Here is a 17500-nt window from a genome sequence, read left to right as displayed (position 1 = left end):
ATTGTAATAGTGTATTAATTACACATTGTGAATACCTGATGTGTAATGTATACAAAAAGTCAAATATTCATGTTTATGTGTCGTAGTGGGGAGCATGTATTTTTTACATCAAAGTGAGGACCTACTGCAGTTATTGCAGAAAATCCAAGAACAAATACCTAAACATTTATATTTTCAATTCACTAAAAGCTATCATTAATAATATATAGTATGTAGTTAAACACAAACCAATTGAATGATCCTGTTTAAGTGCCATAGTGGGGACCCTTGTTTAGTTTTTAAATCAAAGTGAGGACCTACTGCAGTTACTGTTGTTGTTCTGAGGGTCGCAGGAGGAAGTGGAAATACAGCTGGGCTGACCGGGAGGACACATACCCTGATCTGGAAAACACACCGAACCAATCAGAACCACAGAAGAAGACGACAGGTGAGACAGGTGTTCAGACAGACAGGTGTCTCACTCTCTTTGCTGCAGTGCTCTTCGTCGCTGCCGTCCTTACAGTCGTCTTCGCCATCACATCGAAACGCCGACGGGATACAAGCTCCGTTCCGACACTCCATCAGACCCTGACTCTCACACGCTACACACACACACACACACACACACACACTTAATTGGTATGTTTGTTCTGAAACACGAGTATTCCTTTGTTGGTGTTTAGCTTTTTTAAAACCCTGCTTTCAAGAAACGACACACAAAGGAAGAGCGACGCGAACGAGTTCAACTCAACAAAGAAAGTCAATTTAACAAAAAACAAACATGAATCATTTTTTCAAATGCTCATTTTGTCCAGGGGTATTTTGACGGAGCGTCAGAAGCTGAACTGACTGCAGGAATAACAGCCTGACGCTGCGCGGCTTTATTCTGTTGTTGCTCTCAAAGTCAGTGACTCATCGGTGACTCAGAACGTCTGACAGTTTCTCTCAGAGGAAACTGTCAGATGTATTATCTTCATATTTGATGAACATTGACGAATACAAACAAGCTGGAGCGGCTTGTAAGCACCAGATGTTCTGTTCATCTCCTCCACACTTCATAGTTTCCATCCTAGTTTCTCCACAAGCTCCTTTAACTACTTCCATCATTTTGATTCATAAGATGTTATCTAAAGTTTCAAATGCATTCCTCTCACAAACGGCAAGTGCTGTAAATAATCTAGATGTGGCTTCCCTATAAAACAACGTGTGTTTCAGTTCAATACATTTACATTTTCAGCGTCTTGATCACGGCGCCTAATCGCAGTTTTTATATATTTCTGATGATACGTTTTTACTTTCACTCACAGCAGTTGACCTCGTCGCTCTTGTCCAGACAGTCGTGGTCTCCGTCACAGAGCCAGTCTCTGGACACACAGCGTCCGTCACCACAGCGGTGCTCCAGAGACAGGTTACACACTGAACACACACACACACACACACACACACACACACACACACACACACACACACACACACACACACACACACACACACACACACACACACACACACACACACACACACACACACACACACACACACATAACATTATAGTGTTGTTTGTTTTACGTTGATCGTATTCTGTGTTTTAATAACATCTCAAAACCATGTACGAAGTAACTGTTTTCACTTTAACATGTTATCCTTAAGCTTTCTTTGTCTTTAAATACAATACTAAGCTACTATTTTCATAAATAACCACATTTAACTTTACAACGGATATCATTTAAAGTTATTTAAGTGAATCTTAAACTTTTAGAGGAGCCGTCCACCAAAATAAAAGCACTCCTTGTTGGGAGCAGATTAACAGCTGACAGACACAAAAAACATGATACTGTGTGTGTGTGTGTGTGTGTGTGTGTGTGTGTGTGTGTGTGTGTGTGTGTGTGTGTGTGTGTGTGTGTGTGTGTGTGTGTGTGTGTGTGTGTGTTGGCAGATAAGACAGGTGGTGGATTCCCTTGCTGCTTAACATGCGTCACTAAAAGTGTGTTTTACTGTGTGTATTAATGTGTGTGTGTGTGTGTGTGTGTGTGTGTGTGTGTGTGTGTGTGTGTGTGTGTGTGTGTGTGTGTGTGTGTGTGTGTGTGTGTGTGTGTGTGTGTGTGTGTGTGTGTGTGTGTGTGTGTGTGTGTGTGTGTGTGTGTGTGTGTGTGTGTGTGTGTGTGTGTGTACCACAGCTGAGTTCGTCGCTCAGGTCTCCACAGTCATCATATTGGTCACAGAGCCGCTCCGGAGAGATACAGCGACCGGTGTTACAGCGAAACTCAGACTCTGAACAAACTGAAAGACAACATGTATTCACATTCAGACTCCGCCTCTGATCCTCAGTTCCATATGAACATCTAAACCCTTCATCTTCGACCCTGGGCCTTTATCACATGTGTGTTTTAGTTTTCATGAAGTAAATGTTTCAAATGAATCTTCATACATTTTTTGGACCTTGTGATTTTTTGTGATTATTTTCTTTAACGTTCTGCACACATGTTTTCAGAAATGTTTCTATAACTTTCACATATATATTTTGTTTTCCGATTTTTCTAGAGCTACTACAAAATGGCAACTAACTTCAGTCCTAAATCGTTCTTATTCGTCTTTTTTTGTTTTTCGTCTCATTATTTTATCGTGCGACAACAATACCGTCCCTCTTTTATCCCTCGTTTTTTCCTTCTCTTTGATGTTTTTTGTTCCGAAGGCAAGGCAAGTTTATTTATACAGCACTTTTCAACACAAGGCAATTCAAAGTGCTTTACAAAAAATGAAAGACATTAAGAAAATGGCATTTAAAATCAGTCATTAAAAAGAAAAGCTAATAAAAGAAATATTAAAAGATAAAAGTTACAGTGCAGTCTAAGATATGAACAGTTCAATTAAAAGCAGCGAAAAAAAGAAAAGTCTTCTTGCTGGATTTAAAAGTAGTCAGAGTTGCAGCGGACCTGCAGGTTTCTGGGAGTTTGTTCCAGATACTTGGAGCATAATAACTGAACGCTGCTTCTCCATGTTTAGTTCTGACTCTGGGGACGGAAAGCTGACCAGTCCCTGAAGACCTGAGAGATCTGTCTCTGGGGACAGGAAGCTGACCAGTCCCTGAAGACCTGAGAGATCTGTCTCTGGGGACAGAAAGCTGACCAGTCCCTGAAGACCTGAGAGATCTGTCTCTGGGGACAGGAAGCTGACCAGTCCCTGAAGACCTGAGAGATCTGTCTCTGGGGACAGGAAGCTGACCAGTCCCTGAAGACCTGAGAGATCTGGATGGTTCATCATTTAGCAGGAGGTCAGAAATGTATTCTGGGCCTAAACCATTCAGTGCTTTATAAACCAGCAGCAGTATTTAGAAATCTATTCTTTGACACACAGGAAGCCAGTGTAAAGACTTCAGAACAGGGGTGATGTGATCCACTTTCTTAGTGTCAGTGAGGACTCGAGCAGCGGCGTTCTGAATCAGCTGCAGCTTCCTCATAGATGTTTTAGTGAGACCTGTGAAGACACCTTTGCAGTAGTCCAGTCGACTGAAGATAAAGGCATGGACACGTGTCTCCAGATCCTGCTGTGACATTAGTCTTTTAATCCTAGATATGTTCTTTAGGTGATAGCAGGCTGATTTAGTAACTGTTTTAATGTGACTGTTGAAACTCAGGTCAGAGTCCATGACTACACCTAGATTTCTGGCTTTATCTGTTGTTTTGAACATTGCAGACTGAAGCTCAGCGCTAACTTTTATACGTTCTGCCTTGGCTCCAAAAACCATTACCTCAGTTTTATCTTTGTTTAATTGGAGAAAGTTCTGACACATCCAGTCATTGATTTGTTCAATGCACTTACTCAGTGTTTGAATTGCTATGGTAACTTGTTTAGTTGTTCTTCGTTATCTGAGCCAGTGGTAGCATGTCGACGTTAAAGAGAAGAAACATCGTCAGAGGTCAGCGAGAGGGCGCGAGACATTATCAGAACAAAGAGATGGAACTCTCTCTCTTTACAATCTGCTCTCCTATAGGCTGGAAGTGTTCTCTCGTCACCTTGACGACCGCTCAGAGTTCCGGAACTCTCGCCGCCGCCGTCGGCCAATCAATCACATCGTCGCCACGACAACGGGCGTAAAAATGTACCACCGTTTTTCTTTAAAGACTTCCCATTACAATGAAGCTATGTTTGGTTTATTACAGTCATTTTAAACGTTTAAAAAACTAGAATAAACTTAAAAATATAGAAATATTATTATTATTATTATCAGATTGTTTTAATTGTTTTATTCAAATACCTGTATTCAACTTTTTCATTTACTCTTCAAGTTATCCACAAATTCTTCTTTGTTCGACCTTTTTTATTTTGTATTAGTTCATATTTACTCGACCTTAGATACAGTCTGGAAGAATGTTATTTTTTGTTTATATTTTATTATTTTGCAGTCCACTAAATCTCTTAGAGTAAAATGCAACTTTATAAATGAAATAAATGTTAGTTCATAATAATCTGTTCTGTGTCTTTATAGCACAAAGATCTGAGTGTTCTCCCCAAACCTCCACGGGGTTTTCCGATTTACATTGTAATGACTTGTACGTCCCCACAAGACTCTTATAAAAACAGTGGACCCCACAACGCATAAAACTAAAACATGTCTCACCGCAGTGTGTTTCGTCGCTCCAGTCGTCGCAGTCGTTGTAGCCGTTACACACCAGTTTTTGGGGGACGCAAATCCCCGTCGCGCACAGGAAGTGGTCGTTCACGCCGCACAGAGCTGCCGATCAATCAGAGAGAGGGAGGAGCAGTGATGTCATCAGTTCAGAGCATACAATACAAATAAATGTGGTTTTTTTTACTCACATGGTTTCCCTTTGATCTGTCTCGGTGTGTAACAGGAATGAGTGGCGGGGACTTCTGTTGCCGTGGGCGATGATGATGGTGATGAAGACGATGATGAAGGTGATGAGGAAGATGATGAAGGTAAAGCGAAGGTTGTGTTGCTGAACTGAGAGCAGCGCAGGAAGTCGGGCCACGAGGCGTTAAACATCTGAAGGACAGGTTCACAACCTTCCCTCGCCGCCTCGCAGAACGAGAAGCAGGGCAGCAGGACCCGTCTACACACACACACACACACACACACACACACACACACACACACACACACACACACACACACACACACACACACACACACACACACACACACACACACACACACACACACACACACACACACACACACACACACACACACACACACACACACACACACACACACACACACACACACACACACACACACACACGTCTCACTTACAGTGTGAACAGCTGAGACGCATATGGAGCAATAGTGTGATTTTAATATGCAATAAATACTTTTATAACTAGCTCAAAGTGATGCCTACATTTCCAGAATGCTCTCCATCTGTCATCTTTACAATAAGCTCCTTCACCCCTTTGTTTACTTCTGGAACACAGTGACATCACTACGTAACACTTGCGTCCATGTTTAGTTTTCCGTCTGATGTCTCACCTGTTGTGCGAAGTGTCAGCGATGCATTCTGGGAGCGCCAGAGAACAGCCGAACAGCATGATGTGCCGATAACACGACAACCTGCTCAGGTAGCCGAAGAACCTGCAGCGCAGTCCAATAAAAAACATTACAAATCATTCCTAAAAATATTCTATAAAAAAAAAAATCTCCCACACATTTTTGGTGTATTTTTGGGTGTCAACAGGTGTGTTTTGGGTGTGGTTACCGTAGCAACATGTCGACCTCGGAGCTCTTCACCACAGCGACGGAGGAGGACAGCCAGGTGAGGTTGTAGGGCAGCATGTTGTTGCACTGAGGCTCATCGATCAGCTGACACACAGCTGAGGACGTTCATGTTTTTACAGTCAGATCATTTTTGAAAATGTTGTGATTCGTAAAAAAAAAGGGGGATTTATTTTAAAAGGTCATTTAAAAAAAAGTGTATTCCGCATTTTTTTAAAGGTACCATGATGTCATTTAAAACAACTGATTGTTACAAAGTACTGCAATTCAACAATATAATAATAATATATTAATAATAATATTCGAAAAATAAATGAAGCAATATTTGAAACCACGTGAGATGAGACGTCAAATTAAGAAATGGTTAAACTTTAAGGTCATTTGTGTAAAGTGAAAGTCAAAATGTATTCGTTTTTACAAAATCTGAATAAATGTTTGAAAACGAGAATACAGGTAGAGAGTAGTCATAGAGCATATTGATTATACTAATGCACCTAGAATAGCTTGAGTAAACACAAAAGTACGCGAACTGAGACGCGGCACGAGTCAGGTGACCGCCCAGCGTCCAATCAGAGGACAGGACAGTCTGTAGCTCATTAGCATTCACCTCGACTTTTAATACAGAGAGAAAGAGACACAGAGGACAGACAAAGAGACGAGGAGAATCTTTAAACACACACACACACACACACACACACACACACACACACACACACACACACTCTGAGGACATTAGAGGACAGTAGATCTGGATTCAGCTCAGACTCGTCGTCTGTTCTGCAGTGATGGAGACGTTTTTTGGCAGAAAGATAAGAGACCACAGAGGATTGTGGGATTTGTAGTTTTTCAAGGACATGAAAACTGCAGCATCATCTATGTTGAATCCAAATATCTGGACAAAAAATCTAATAAATGTGAGTTTAGCCTAAAGATTTCACGGGACTTTTATTTTGAAAAACACTTCAAATACTGGCTGTAAATCGAGTACTTGCGTTATTTATTTTTTAAATGAATTACTGTGTCATCGAAGTTCAGATTTAAAACTCACAACAAATATAAATAATGCCTCCATGACTCAGCAGAGATACCACTGAATAAATACAAATAATAATACTAAAATGTGAGAATTAAATTAAAAAGAAATTCAAGTAAAAACTAAGAATGAAAAAAAAGGAAATGGAGGGAGAATAATAACTGAAAATTAAATAAAACATTAATAAAAAACCTATAATTAATACAAAACACATTCCGTGTGGTGAAACAAAGACGACAGCGCTATACTGGCGAGACAAAAACAAAAACACTTTAGGACTATATTTCCCAGAACCTCCCGGCATCAATTGTTTCCCGTTTATTATTATTTTTAAATATCACTATTTCATTGATTCCATTTGTGTGTGATACAAAAAAACTAAATTTCCCATGAGCCCCTGCTGCTTCCTGTACCTGATTCCGTCGCTGCTGTGCTGCTGATTGGCCAGGCGGTGCTGAGTGATGTCACAGATGTCAGCCAATCAGGAGTCGTTGTGTAGGGCTGAGTGGGCGTGGCCTGAGAGGATGAGGAGTAGGAAGTAGCGGTGGCGGCGGGGCTAACGCTAACATCGTACGCCGTGACGTTTCCTTCGCTAAAGTTTCGTAAAGAGTTTGTAACGTTTTCCGTCTCCATGGAGGGGGAGGCGCTTGTGCTGTTGCCATGGTAGCCGGGGTCGCTGTCGGCGATGGGTTTCGGGGAGGAGAGGGGGACGCCGCCGCCAAATATACCTGAAGAAGAAAAAGAAGAAGAATCCAGCCAATTACATCACAGCTCTCACAGCTCTGAGCCAACCACAGAGAGGTATGACAACAAGATGATCAGGCTAAGGGGCGGGACATCAGATTAAATATATTTAATATATTAAGGGGAAAAACTGAGAAGCAAGACGGAGGAAAACTAAGACATCTGAAGACTTCACACACCATCAGCTGCTTAATGGTGTGTGTGTGTGTGTGTGTGTGTGTGTGTGTGTGTGTGTGTGTGTGTGTGTGTGTGTGTGTGTGTGTGTGTGTGTGTGTGTGTGTGTGTGTCTAGCATTACTATACTTGTGGGGACCTACATCTGTTTACACAGTCACGTGTGGGGACTCGCCTCCCTTATGGGGACAAAATGGAGGTCCCCATGAGGGGGATCATTAATTTTAGGGTGAAGACTTAATTAGGGTAAGGTTAAGGGTAATGTTAAGGGTAATGTTAAGGGTTGGGGTTAGGCATGTGTTGGTTATGGTTAAGGTTAGGATAAGTCTCCAGGAAATGCATGTAAAGGCCCTGACACACCAAGCAGTCACCAGAGGACTAGCCCACGCTGAAGTCGGCTGTTGCCTGGCCGTGTTCTCCTGCGTTTTGGCCATGTGTAGCACGGGAACACACCGCACCGACTTCAGTGCATGAGTGGCAATAACTCTCCTTACCAGCAGGCGGCGGCAGTGTGTATTCGTCATTCAAAAGAGGCAACAACCGGAAGACAGAGAAGAAGAAGAGTATCTTTTCTCCGTAATATCATACAGAGCTGGCCTCTCCTGGATCAAGGTGATGAGCAGGTCTTCGTCTCATGCACTGATTCGCTAGCTGAACAGCCAATCAGAGTGATTATTTGGTCCGACTGCCAGACCCGATGCATGGCCGATTCAACATGTTGAATCGGCCATGCATCGGGTCTGGCAGTCCAAATAAGGCGTGTCACGGTCGACGGTGCGGGACACACCAACCTGACTACGGCGCCGCGAATGCCCGACAGCCTCTGACGGCCTCTGACTCCCAAAATCGGGTTGGTGTGTCAGGGCCTTTAGTCAATGTAATGTCCCCTGAAGTGATGTATACGTGTGTGTGTGTGTGTCTGTATGTGAGTGTGTGTGTGTGTGTGTGTGTGTGTGTGTGTGTGTGTGTGTGTGTGTGTGTGTGTGTGTGTGTGTGTGTGTGTGTGTGTGTGTGTGTGTGTGTGGTGTGTGTGTGTGTGTGTGTGTGTGTGTGTGTGTGTGTGTGTGTGTGTGTTGTGTGTGTGTGTGTGGTGTGTGTGTGTGTGTGTGTGTGTGTGTGTGTGTGTGTGTGTGTGTGTGTGTGTGTGAGATGAGTCGTGGAGGAATCAACAGAAAGCAGCTGCAGATGAAGGGAGGCTGAAAGAGAGAAAGCTCACGCTGAGAAACACAATAAATGTTTCTGCGTCCCGAGAGTTTCAAAGACTATGAAATATTTAGAAAAGGAAAACACAAACAAAGACAACAACACATTATATAAACAAGAAAGAAGATACAAATAGAATGCTAAATAATGTAGAAAATGTTTTACAAAAAGAGAGAGAACACAGAAATAAAAATAAATAAAATAGAAAATAATGTCGAAAAAAACAACAACAGAAGGAAAAATAAATAATAAATCAATTAAAATAAATGGAGAAAGGAAAGGAATGAAGCGCAGAGGAAGATAAAGGAGAAGAAGAGGGAAGTCCAGATGGAGGAAGAGGAAGAGGAAGAGGAGTAATAACCCTAACCAGAATAAAGGAGGACGTAAAGAGCTGCAGTTTTACTACCAGTGTAAATATTTGAAATTCTTTCAGTGAATGTCTGTAACTCAGCCTCTGATTGGCCGAGGGGACGCTGTCATGGTGACCAGAGGACACATGGACACACACACACAATGTGTCATCTCTCCTCCTACACACCATCAATCCTAAAACCCTTCGCTCATGTTTATCCAGTTTAGTCAGAAAACAACAACAAACTGAAGAGATTTGAACGTTCTTTTCTACGACATAAAATGCGTCACCCGACAAAGTACCAACATTAAATGAGGCGATGCTAAGGCAGCTACGTTTAGGAGCAGTTCCAGGTGATTCAGACTTCAAAGGTCTCCTATCATGCAAAGGTCACTTTTTGATGTCTTCTCGACATCACCATGTGTCCCAGGTCCCCCCCCCCCGGTGTATCCCCGGTGTCCCCCCGCCCCCCCCGGGGTGTCACCGTCCCCCCCTGGTGTGTCACCATGTGTCCCCGGTGTGTCCCCGGTGTGTCCCTGGAGTGTCCCCGGTCCCCCCCCTGGTGTGTCACCATGTGTGTCACCATGTGTGTCCGGTGTGTGTCCGGTGTGTGTCCGGTGTGTCACCGCCCCCCCCTGGTGTGTCACAATGTGTCCCCGGTGTGTGTCCAGTGTGTCCCCGGTCCCCCCCTGGTGTGTCACCATGTGTCCCCGGTGTGTCCCATGTGTCCCCGGTGTGTCAGGAGACTCTCAAAGTGAAACAAACCCCTCTCTCTTCTCCTCCGTACCCACGTCTCTAAAAACGGGGAACAACGGAGCTGATCCAGATTTGCTGCGTCATGACCTCATTACTAAAATGTGGGCGGGCTTTACCCCCACGGGCCAATCAGAAACGTTGCTGTCAGAAACAATGAGACGTGTTCTGGAAGTAATCTGGTCTGTGTTTACATTAGCATGCTAACACTCAGAGCTAACCTGTGCTGGAGAGAGTGTGTGAAGAAGCAGGAAGTCAAAAGGAAGTCACCTTGTGGTAAACCTGAGAGAGAGAGAGTTTGAGATCCGTCCTGTTTCAGAGAGGATCCTTGATGTGGTTTGGAACAGGATGTGGAGTTTCATCACGGCAGCATTTAGCTGAGTTTCTCCTGGGAGAGTTCTCCTGATGTGTTCTACTCTTTTTTTTTTTTTAAAGCTACGGACCCAGAATCAGCTCTTTTGGAACAGGCTGAAATATAGCGCATTTTACCCGTGCGGGTCCGTTTTTGGTTGCGTTTCCACTTAGCGTAGTTCCGACTAGCGGGTCCTATTTCACAGTTTTTCTGGCCCCATAAAATCGTGGTTCTAGGGCCAGGAACAACCAGGCGGAGTCGGGCTGAGTATGCTAAACTAGAGAGAGAATCGCTGGCCAGGGGGCTACAACTACAACAAGATGAACATATTTGACCGTGATTTAATTGTAATACACGTTTCTAAATGATGCCGAAGTAACAACACACTGATACCGGTTAGTAAAAACCATGAATTAATGCTTTGAGTCTGCAGACAGACGTGTTTTCTGAATGGAGGTCGGCTAAGCTAACGCAGTATATGCTCCGACCGTCCACACTCACAACAACGGCCTACAGACAGAAATAAACCAGCGACGTCACGGCTCCGCCTACACTGCGTTACTATAGATACTACCCCAGCTCCTAAACTGTAATGGCAATGCGCCATAAGGTGAGCCAGTCCTAACGAGGCCTAGCCATACCGAGCGAGGCCGAGTGAGGCCGTGTAGTGGAAATGCGCCAATAGAGGGATATGAGGGATGTCTAAAATGCATGATCTGCTTGGTATTTTGAGCAAACCACAACACAGACATGTTTTTTAAATATCCGAGACCTTCAATATATGCCTAAAAATAGTATAATAGGAGACCTTTAAAAAACGTACCTGTGAAGGCTCTGAAAAAGGTGAATCTGACTTTAAAGACGCTAATGTATCAGTGTGTCTGTACCTGTGAGTGCGAGGACGAGCAGCAGGCCAGCCAGCAGGCTGATGGTGGGGATCAGGATGAAGAGGAGGAGTCGCAGCTGATTGGTCGAGCCCAGCTTGTGAGGACACGCCTCCACGCCCATCCCGACATCCGGTCCACGAGTCTGCAGGAAACACACAGCTGGTTTATCTGGAAAAATAGGAATATTTTATTGACGTTTGGTGATTAACGTTAGCTGTTTTTATCCATTAGCTTCCTGGCAATTGTTATAGTTTACAAACTTTGTTATTTTTTGGGAGTTAACTTTAGCTTTTAAATACGTTAAAATGTTGGTTTCAACCAATCAGAGCAGAGCTAACAGTGTACGTACTTTTAGTTGTTAGCGGTTTTTGGTTGAGAGCCTTATTGTTACTGGCACAACATATATTTTACACTTATCCCTCTATATGCAAACATTAACTTGGTTAGGTTTTGTTGTTGCGAGGTGATAAACGTTTTTTGTTTTTTAAAATGAAGTATCGGTTGTCTAACCAAACATCGGGAAAGCTTTAGCATCAAACTGACTAAATGTAGCATTGTTAAAATGTTGGTTTCTACCAATCAGAGCAAAGCTAACGGTGTACGTATGTTTTGTTGTTGCTTTCATGGGTTCGAGAGCTTCATAGCTTTTTGGGAAACGTAAATGATAAGCATTAGCATTAGCATTAGCAAGGAAGCTAAATAACCCAAATGTAGAATTCTGTATGACGCCAACAGTGTTTACAGAATAAGAGCCTGAGTCCGGGGAACGCCACTCTGACCCTTTAAACCCCAGGTTATTTTTAATATGTGTGTGGGTGTGTGTGTGTGGGTGTGTGTGTGTGTGGGTGTGTGTGTGTGTGTGTTGGGGGGGGATTTCTGTCCTCTCAGAATTTCCGTTGAGGAGTTATTTTTAAAAGCGACACTCGACACCACACAGCAACTCCCTGTAAACACACACACACACACACACACACACACACACACACACACACACACACACACACACACACACACACACACACACACACACACACACACACACACACACACACACACACACACACACACACACACACACACACACACACACACACACACACACACACACACACACACACACACACACACACACACACACACACACACACACACACACACACACACACACACACTCTGGCTTCTGTTCAATACAAAGATTTATTGATTTCCTGAACACACACACAGTCATTATTAATATTTTAAGCCGTTTACAAACACAGAGCTGGATATCTTGTATTCCTTTTGGCTCAAGGCTTTTATTTTGGAATCACAAACGATAATGTCAGTATGATACAAGTATTGTGGTTTATTTTCTTTATAAATGAAGTCGTTAAATTAATCATGAAAAAAACAGGGAATAAAAAAATGAATAAATGCAAAATTCATCCCTTTATGATTCATAATTTGCTTCCGGGAATAAGAAAAAAATACTTCTTCACTAATAAAACATTATCATAATCAGATTAATTAAAATGTGATATCAAAGCATCACTTATATTTATATATCAATGAATATAAGATATTTTTAAATAAAGTATTTTAGGATTTAAGTTAGTCTGATTCCAGCTTCTTATATTTGATTATTTTATGCTTTTTCTTCGACTTGATATCTTGTGTTTTTCTACGTTATCTTTTACTGTCGGATATTATAACAGCATTTTTAACTATTTGTGGACCTTTTATCGACAATACTATGTATACAAAACATAGGCAGATAAGTATATTGTGAAATAATCTTTAGTTGCAGCAGTTTTTTACTTAATTTTAATATTTTTCTGTATCTTTCACGTAAAAAACTGTATATTAAATAAATCCTTTTGCTGGAAAACTGTTTATTTAAGACTTAGTTATTACTTCACTAAAAGAGAAATCTAACTCTACTCAGTTGTATGAAATGGTTTCTGGTGATTATGAGATGTTTAGGATAAAGCTGATCAACAGGAAAACATTTTAATATGATTTATCTTATTTTTATGAGATTCAAAACTTCGAGAAACTGAATTGGACGTTTATCGATCCAACCATGAATATATAATAATACAAATCATAAATGTGATGTTTACAAAGAAATAATTATACATAGCAAGATGGAACATTTAGTGGAATAAATCCAGACAATAAGCTGCATAATAATCAATAGATGCAACCCTATAGTTTGGGATGAAGAAAGTCCTCATCATAAATGTTTTCTACATGTTAATAATGCATCAGGTATATTTATTGCATAAACAGCAGAACATGTCTGAATGTCTTTATAGTTATAGATTTATTACAAAAGATCCTAATTGTATTCTAGTCAATGAGGTTATTAATGCATTAATTGAAGTCATGTGTCATGCATTTAGTTAAAGGTTTCCATATGAAACTAAATCCAGCAAGCTGTAAATAGCAATGAGTAAATAGGAATACATTAAATGTTAAAATGTGTTGCAGCTCTAGTTTGAAATAAAATACACGACTGCATTAAATAAGAGTTTCCATTTCTGGGTTTTCTGCAGGATATTCAAAATATAAGAGGTGTTATTGAGACTACACTCTTAAATAAAAACAGAAATATACAGTATATATAAGTACAGATACAGAAAGAGGACGGAGAACCAGAGCAGTGAAGGACACACACCCACACACGGACACACACACATGGACAAACACACACACGGACACACACACACTCACCGGTGCTGCAGCCGGTCCGCTGAAGGTGACACGCGGACAGGTCTCCCGGCTCGCGGACAACATGACCCGCCGCTGAGCGCGAGACCATCCTTCTGCCCGCAGCACCAGAGCAGCCGCCGAACTAACCCAGCGCGAGACACTTGTCTCCGCCCACCTCAGGTGGTCTGCACGTGACCAATTTACAGTCCAGTGCACGCTGGGACTTGAGCCTCGTGTCTTAAATCCCCAAAACACACTTTTTGGGTTACGCAACTTTACCTGAAAAATATGTGTTTGTTTTTATGGCTTTAAGAGGACCACGTTTTAAGACCATCACAGTGAGGACATCCTGACATTTCCAGTTATTTTAAAAATATATTTTAAAAATAAAACGCTTTTTTGATGATTTACATTGTACAGTTATGCAAAAAATAAAAAGTGAGTTTAAAAATCATAAAAAGACAATAAAACTGAACTTGGTCGAGTTTTTCTTACGTGAAAAAAAACGAGTTTTAAAAAATGTTTAACAAATAAATAAAACTAGACCATTTGTTTACGTGGTGCGATTAATCCATATAATAATTTCCTTCAAATATGAAAGGAACAGTTAATAATAGGGATGTAACAATATATCGAATATCGCGGTAAATATATGTCTCTCAAGTGCGTTGTGAGACTGACAAAGTGTACCGCGTTTTTTTTTTTCAAAATATTTTTTTTTTTTTTCCAAACCTTTATTTAGCCAGATGGTCCCATTGATCATCAATCTCTTTTTCAAGGTAGACCTGTCCAACATGGCAGCAAGTAGGTTACAACATGAACATAAAACAACAGATAACACAAAAGGACATGGTATTTGCAGGGCTACATGTACACACCTAGAGACACTGACAAGTACCAACAGTATATTTATATCTCTGTCAATAAGCCTCACCTTCTTGGCAACAACTGTATTGTTTTTGAAGTGGTGGAGAGACAATGCACAGTTTGACCCATACATATATACCCACTACATCCCTAGTTAATAATGCAGAATATTTAAGAATTACAACTTATACAGATTTTTATTCAGCTAAATGTATTGTTTGTGTCTAAATATGCCTCTTAATCAATGATTTTAATAATCCAATCAGGTAGTTTTGTCCCAATAAATGTCGTTAAATACCTTTAATTCTTTACAGCTCTATCGAGGGACAGCGCCCATTGCAGCTAAATTCCTGTTACACAACTTACAGAAAAAACGAATCATTATATATTAAAAAAATAAAATAATGCAACACTGATATTTCTATACATTTTATTTTTCAGTATTAAAAAAAAAAAGGCAGAAAAAATGAAAATGAACTTCACAAATTTAAATAACGTTTCTGTATCTGAAGGAAGCATCGTCAAAACTAAACAAGTCAAAATACGCCCAAATAATACAGATACATGACTAATTAATGAAAAGGTGAGAATTCATTACATTTTCGTCGATTTAACCTTAAAGTAAAGATTTCATTATTTATTTTTAAGTATTTATAAGTTCATTTAAATAAAAGTGTTTAGATATCTTATACTTCTTTTGTGTGGCACTGGTAAACAGTTTAAATCCACCTTTATCTAATTTCCCACCAAAATAAACTACATTTAAAACTAAGAGATCGTTAGCGTGGTTTAAAGGGACGTCCTTATCTACCAGACTCCATGAAATAAAAATAATATTACAGTTTTACAATAACATTATAACTTTATGGTAAGATTTCAACTTAACTGAATATTTCTGTACTTCCTTAACTTTGTTCTATATTTAAAACGTTCCTGCCTGTAATATTTATCCGTTTCTTGTTGAATTAATTGCATCTTTATCTAATTTTCTTTACGTTGGTAATTAAAGAATACTAATAAGAAAAACGTATATGTTTGCCGTTATATGAATTAAAGGCAATTTAGTTTTTAAGAATAATGGAAAAAGTCTTTATATTATGAAAAATTTCTATTTTTAACTTGTTTATAAAATGTGATTTAGGCAGCGATACACAAGATACAATATTGTTATGAATGGAGTCTGGTGGATTTAAAGAGTGTAAGATAACGGCTTTAAGTCCCCGATCTTTATCATTTGAAGTCTGAAAAAGGAAGATAAACAATTCAATATTTGGAGATTCTGAACTAAAAGGAAAGTCAAATTGAGGCAACAAAGTTTTCAATGGTTTAAGTTAAGTTAATAACCCAGATTATCCTGTTGACTTCACCTTAATATTAAACATTTAGTCTTTTCCTAACATATTTGAAACGTTACAAAAGAAATTGTTTAAAGGAAGTCTCATGGATCTGCTTTCGCTCCCCGACCGCTAACCAAAACCAAGAAATAAGTCAGAAACAGGAAGACTCGTCGAGAGGTGAATAAACCACGAGGCAGCTTCGATGTTTTTTTCTCACGGTGCGTTCAGGAGGTAGTAAGCTCCGGCGGACATCAGAGCGCCGGCCACCGGTACGAAGATATAGAGGAAGACCTTCCCCCATCTTCCTCTTCCTCCCTCCTCCTCATCCACCTCCCCCCTCCTCCCCCTCTTCTTACTCCTCCTGCCCCCCCGCTGCTGGCGCTTCTCAAACGCCTCCAGCTCCTCCTGAAAACACAAAAACACCTTAAATATCTTAATTATTAGTTACTTTTTTTAATGTAATTTCTTAATTATTAAGAATTTGACCACGGGATTATATATATTAAAAAACGTAGGATTTAACACAGAATTGTTTACCTCTAAAAAAAAAGCTAAGATAATAAAAAGTGTGTTCAGACTCACCTGAAGCTTCTTCTGCTCCTCCTCCTGAGCCGCTTTAAGCTCCGCCTCCTTCACCTGAACACACACACAGTTACACACATATTGGTGAGTGTGTGTCCAGGTGTTGGTGTGTGTGTGTGTGTGTGTGTGTGTGTGTGTGTACATACCTGGCTGACTTTCTTCTTCTGGTCTTTGCAGGCGTCGTCGCACTGAACCGCACATTGATCTGAACACAAGAATTCCTGCACACACACACACACACACACACACACACACACACACACACACACACACACACACACACATTTAACTTATGTATACGGGGCCTCAAGGCTATGAAGTGTGTGTGTGTGTGTGTGTGTGTGTGTGTGTGTGTGTGTGTGTGTGTGTGTGTGTGTGTGTGTGTGTACCTTCTTGATCCTCTTGCAGGGACACCTGACCTTCACCTTCTGCTGACATGTCTCCTCACACACACCTGGATGACACACCTGCTTACAGCGGTGCCCACACGCCAGCTGCTCACACACACACAATAGACACACACACACTTTAATGACTGTGGTTCTCAGCGAGGCAGAAACGGAATGAAGACAGAGAAGGAAACACAAATAAATAAACACGACCTCCAGCTAAAAAATGTATATCCGTAGTTACAGAAAGAGGTACGTAGGAGGTCATGTTGTATACAATGCAGCACTTTATAATAATATACAACAGCATGTGAACATAACGTGAAGCTCCGATGAAGCTCTGACATCTGGATTCTGGATCTGCTGAAGCGTCAGAAGAAATAAATGTCCACTTTCTCGTGTTTGTTATTCCAACTGTGTG

At 40.9% G+C, this 17500-nt stretch overlaps 1 protein-coding gene and 1 long non-coding RNA gene across 3 annotated transcripts in view; both read right to left on the bottom strand.

Moving 5' to 3' along the window:
- corin (corin, serine peptidase) overlaps positions 1 to 14035 on the bottom strand; it is a 23707-nt gene extending 9672 nt beyond the window's left edge. The window contains exons 1-11 of one of the 2 annotated variants that reach the window (XM_034106156.2): positions 13926 to 14035; positions 11211 to 11378; positions 7160 to 7474; positions 5697 to 5811; positions 5471 to 5572; positions 4798 to 5051; positions 4598 to 4711; positions 2152 to 2259; positions 1285 to 1395; positions 462 to 581; positions 301 to 381 (exon numbers count right to left, since the gene is read on the bottom strand). In XM_034106156.2, coding sequence (XP_033962047.1) covers positions 301 to 381; positions 462 to 581; positions 1285 to 1395; positions 2152 to 2259; positions 4598 to 4711; positions 4798 to 5051; positions 5471 to 5572; positions 5697 to 5811; positions 7160 to 7474; positions 11211 to 11378; positions 13926 to 14013 — 1576 coding nt within the window. In that variant the 5' untranslated portion in view covers positions 14014 to 14035. The remainder of the gene's footprint in view (positions 1 to 300; positions 382 to 461; positions 582 to 1284; positions 1396 to 2151; positions 2260 to 4597; positions 4712 to 4797; positions 5052 to 5470; positions 5573 to 5696; positions 5812 to 7159; positions 7475 to 11210; positions 11379 to 13925) is intronic. The other variant, XM_034106157.2, reaches the window with a different exon arrangement.
- Positions 14036 to 15187: 1152 nt separating this feature from the next.
- Positions 15188 to 17313, bottom strand: LOC117463721 (uncharacterized). The gene is made up of 4 exons (XR_004553966.2): positions 17080 to 17313; positions 16837 to 16911; positions 16691 to 16744; positions 15188 to 16513 (listed from the first exon to the last, which is right to left on the bottom strand). It is a non-coding gene; the product is annotated as an uncharacterized lncRNA (long non-coding RNA).
- Between the last annotated feature and the right edge of the window lie 187 nt (positions 17314 to 17500).

Source organism: Pseudochaenichthys georgianus, chromosome 18, assembly GCF_902827115.2.
Source record: "Pseudochaenichthys georgianus chromosome 18, fPseGeo1.2, whole genome shotgun sequence".
NCBI lineage: Eukaryota > Metazoa > Chordata > Actinopteri > Perciformes > Channichthyidae > Pseudochaenichthys > Pseudochaenichthys georgianus.
This window is presented reverse-complemented; position numbering and strand designations above follow the sequence as displayed.